The following is a 3603-nucleotide window of genomic DNA, read 5'->3' as shown; positions in this document are numbered from 1 at the left end:
GGATTGGGGGCGCGAGGCTGCAGGGGCTGCTGCGTGTGGGGCCCGCCGAGCAGAGGCGCCCCGGAGCTGGATGCGGGCGGCCTCGACGCGGGCGCGGCGTGCGTGGCAGTGCTGCCTGGCAACGCCCGGTGTTGCGCCCGCCGGCGGGGCACCGCCGCAGCCGGAGCCCGACGCCTCCCCTTCCAATCGCTTTCCCTACTCCCCCAGGGCTCCAACCATGTGAAGCGGAAGTTCAAGGAGCGCACCCGCGGCCGCAAGCTGGACACCCACCTGGCGGAGCAGTTTGCCCTGGGCCGCCTGCTGGCCTGCATCAGCAGCCGCCCCGGGCAGTGCGGGCGCTGCGACGGGTACATCCTGGAGGGCAGGGAGCTGGAGTTCTACACCCGCAAGATGCAGAAGAAGGCCAAGAAGCACGCCTAGGGCGGCGGTCCGGGGGCGGGCGCGCGCCTCCTTGCTTAGCCGGTGTAACCGTCCTCGACTCGGTGGTCTCTGGGTGTGCAGTTGCTCGGCTCGCGATTCAAACTCACAGGGCAGGACGGGCATGTGCCTAGCTACAATGGTGCAGCACGCAGCTGTTCTATCGTCATGTGTGAGGTCACAGCGGCTGGAGCATAACCAGCTCCCATGAAATCGTTTCACTGCTGACTGCTCCCCAAGGGGTCATGTTGCGCATGTGAACAGCGCTCGCAAAGAAACTGCGTGGTCATTCGAGGTCATCACCTTCATACTATTTCTATACACACCAATATCACGCCTTGAGAGCGTGGTAACCGCGACCACCAAAGTGTGAGTGACAGCGTCATTTTGTAGCCGTCGAGTGCTGAGCGAGCGGGCGTCTGCGTTGCCCTGGACAATTCGAACCGAACTTTGTCTCAACTAGTAATAAGCTTTCATCCGTGCAGCTTGGAGGCCGGGTGGCGTGAGCACCCCCACTCCGGTGCCCACGACCTCTCGGCCCAGCTTGCAGACGCCCCGAGCGCCCTCCTGGGGGGACCAGGAGTAGAGGAATGAGTGGATTAGTGACGGGGTTCGTCGCAAACGGGACGGCCCTATCTGCGTTTGAGAACGGCACGCTCGGCCTGTCGTTCGGAGGCGCAGGTGCGGACCGCAGCAGCTGGGAGCGGCGAGCAAGCGCCTGTTGTGGTAGCTTGCTGCCAAACCGACAGTCCGGATGCAAGGGGACCCAGTGGAAGTGATGCACTTGATCCATTGTCAATCAGTGAACAGAGCAGAGCAGGCTGCTGAATAACTGAGAAACGAGTTGGCAGGCGCACTGGTAGAGTGCGCAGGCGCCGCAGGCGCCGCGGCTTCCATTCAGCGGCCTCCATCTTTGAGTTGCCAGGGCTTAGCGTGCCATACTTTGGCAGAGCGCTGGCTGCCCGCTGCGCTCTGCAAAGCGCAAGTCAGGGGCAAGGCGCTGGACAGCTTGGACCAGATCAGGCGCCTAGGTTTGGGGGGGGGGGGCAGCGCAAAACCTTTCACACTCGCAAAGCATGGTGTCCATCCTCCTCGATGCCGCGCCCCCATTCTGCCCTGCAGGGTTGCTCATCGCCTACTATGGTGCGTGTGGTGCAGGCTTGGGCCTATCGGCGATTTGCATTGGTTGGATGCAGCGGCAAGGCAGGCCCCGACATGGCTTGCCAGCGCAACAGCGGTGTCCCGGGAAGCACACCTGCCTCTTGACCTCACCACCCACGCTGCCTCAAAGCACACTCACTTGCGCGCGCCCCCACACACACACATCTACACACACATAACCTCTTGTAAGTCACTCTCGATCACTGATCAAACCTCGCAGTCGGCATCGTCAAAGTGCTCCAGCAGCTGGGGATCGTGGTGCCCGGGAAGCAGGCGCCGCCGGTGGCGGGGATTTCCAGTGGCGCGCTGACGGCGGGCGTGATTTGCAGCGGCATGTCGGCCGACCGCTTCGGAGACACGGTGCGGCCTCTGGCTTGGGGTGGGCGGGGTGTAGGGAAAGTGGGTGGTGTCGAGCGGATGGGCGCGCTGCTGGCTGCCAGTGTCAAGTTTGAGATGTATGCTGCAGGCACGGTGCCGGGGATTCTGGTCATGATGAGCCCTGGCGAGCAGCTCTGCAACATCACTGGCTGACACTTGGGTTGGTGCGCGCTGGGGCATCAGGAGGGCGAGCACAGCGCGACAAACCATGCGTAAAACGAGGAAGCAGTTGCGAAGTGGAAGCATGGCCTGAAATTTGTTGCAAGATGTTCCGCGACGCGGAATTGCGGGACGCCTTTCCAACGCCATGGCGCCACATCTGGATCTGTGGGGACAACAACCCATGTGCTGCCCAACGGCTGTGCCGCCAGCCCCACCTCCAGCCCAGCACCAAAACACCCCCAAATTTGCACGCTCCCTGCAGGTCCACGATCTGATGCGGCGCTGCCGAGAAAAGCAGTGCGCTGGCAGGTGCGTCTGCTTTGAGAAATGGGTGCTTGCATATTGTGAGTACGTCAGAAACATTCTGCGGGCGCGGCCTGGGCCCAGCCATGCTTGTGCCGCCCGCCACGCTCACAAGCAGCTGCTGCTGCTGTACATGATGCACACCAAATCGGCCGCCTCGTTCCCGCAAATCCGCTCGCAACCTCGGACGCGGACCGCGCGCCGCTCGGGGCATGCAGGATGGACAGCACCCTCAAGGGCATCCTCGATGCGGTGCTGCCCACCGACGCCGCGCGCCGCTGCAAGGGCAACTTCTTCGCGGGCGTGACCGTCCTGCAGGACCAGGGCCCCAGATCGCTGATGACCGGCGCCTCGGACGGCCCCGGCGGGAGATCAGATCTGATCTCGACGCTCGCCGCGTCCGCGTACATCCCGATCTGGAGCGGCCGCAGCCTGTTCACGCGGTGGCGGGGCATGGAAACCGCCGACGGCAGCCTGAGCATCGCGCAGCCCTGCCCGCCCGCAGTGGAATACTGCATCCGCATCGCCAGCCGCGCCCCCGACGCGCCGCCCACGACCATCGGCGACACCGTCGGCGCGATCGCGCGCGCGCTCGCCGGCCTGCCGGCCGCCGCGGCGGGCGTGCTCAAGCCGGCGCTGCCGGAGCGGCCGCCCAAGGTCGCGCCCTGGAGGCTGGCGCGCATGCAGGCGGCGGGACTCGACATCGCGCCGGGGCTCGCGGTGTCCAACAGCGTGTTTGACAGCGCCACCTGGACCGAGGTGCGTGGCCGACGGCGGCACCGGGTGCATGTGATGCGTTTGTGCAGTGATGCTGGGGCAGAATCGTGCAGTGATGATGTACGCGCGGCCCCCAACCCCAACCCTGCCATTGGACAGCTGACCCCCTCCCTTCCCCTGCGCACGCCGTGCTCCTACTGCTGCGTTCATTTGGACCGGTTCAAACGGATTTGCACACCCTACCCTGCACCTACCCCAGCTCGGCCTCATCCCCTGCGACCCCGACACCTGCACGTGGCTGGAACACCTGGGGCGCCTCGACGCGATGGCATGGGCGGAGACGACCGGCATCGCGCAGGCAGCTGCCCGGAAGCTGCAAGTGGAGAAGCAGAACTCGACCAAGGCGGCAACAGGATAGATCCTTTGGCGCGCCGGCTGGTGGTGGTGGTGATGACAGCATTGGCG

General features: G+C 64.8%; 2 protein-coding genes across 2 annotated transcripts in view; both read left to right on the top strand.

The window, feature by feature from the left end:
* The window catches only part of MNEG_13102 (40S ribosomal protein S8), a gene marked incomplete at both ends in the record, with an annotated part of 991 nt that extends 571 nt beyond the window's left edge, over positions 1–420 (top strand). The window contains one exon of the mRNA XM_014038427.1: positions 208–420. Within this exon, the coding sequence (XP_013893881.1) occupies positions 208–420 (213 nt within the window). The remainder of the gene's footprint in view (positions 1–207) is intronic.
* A 587-nt stretch (positions 421–1007) lies between these two features.
* MNEG_13101 (hypothetical protein) lies at positions 1008–3556 on the top strand (the record flags this gene model as incomplete). Its single annotated transcript, XM_014038426.1, has 6 exons — positions 1008–1098; positions 1540–1560; positions 1799–1938; positions 2381–2427; positions 2640–3180; positions 3398–3556. 6 exons carry the CDS (start codon positions 1008–1010, stop codon positions 3554–3556), a joined length of 999 nt encoding a protein of 332 aa, XP_013893880.1.
* Between the last annotated feature and the right edge of the window lie 47 nt (positions 3557–3603).

The sequence above is a fragment of the Monoraphidium neglectum genome (genome assembly GCF_000611645.1).
Source record: "Monoraphidium neglectum strain SAG 48.87 unplaced genomic scaffold scaffold03624, whole genome shotgun sequence".
Lineage (NCBI taxonomy): Eukaryota > Viridiplantae > Chlorophyta > Chlorophyceae > Sphaeropleales > Selenastraceae > Monoraphidium > Monoraphidium neglectum.
The sequence above is the reverse complement of the archived record's forward strand: the minus strand, read 5'-3'. Positions and strand labels throughout refer to the sequence as shown.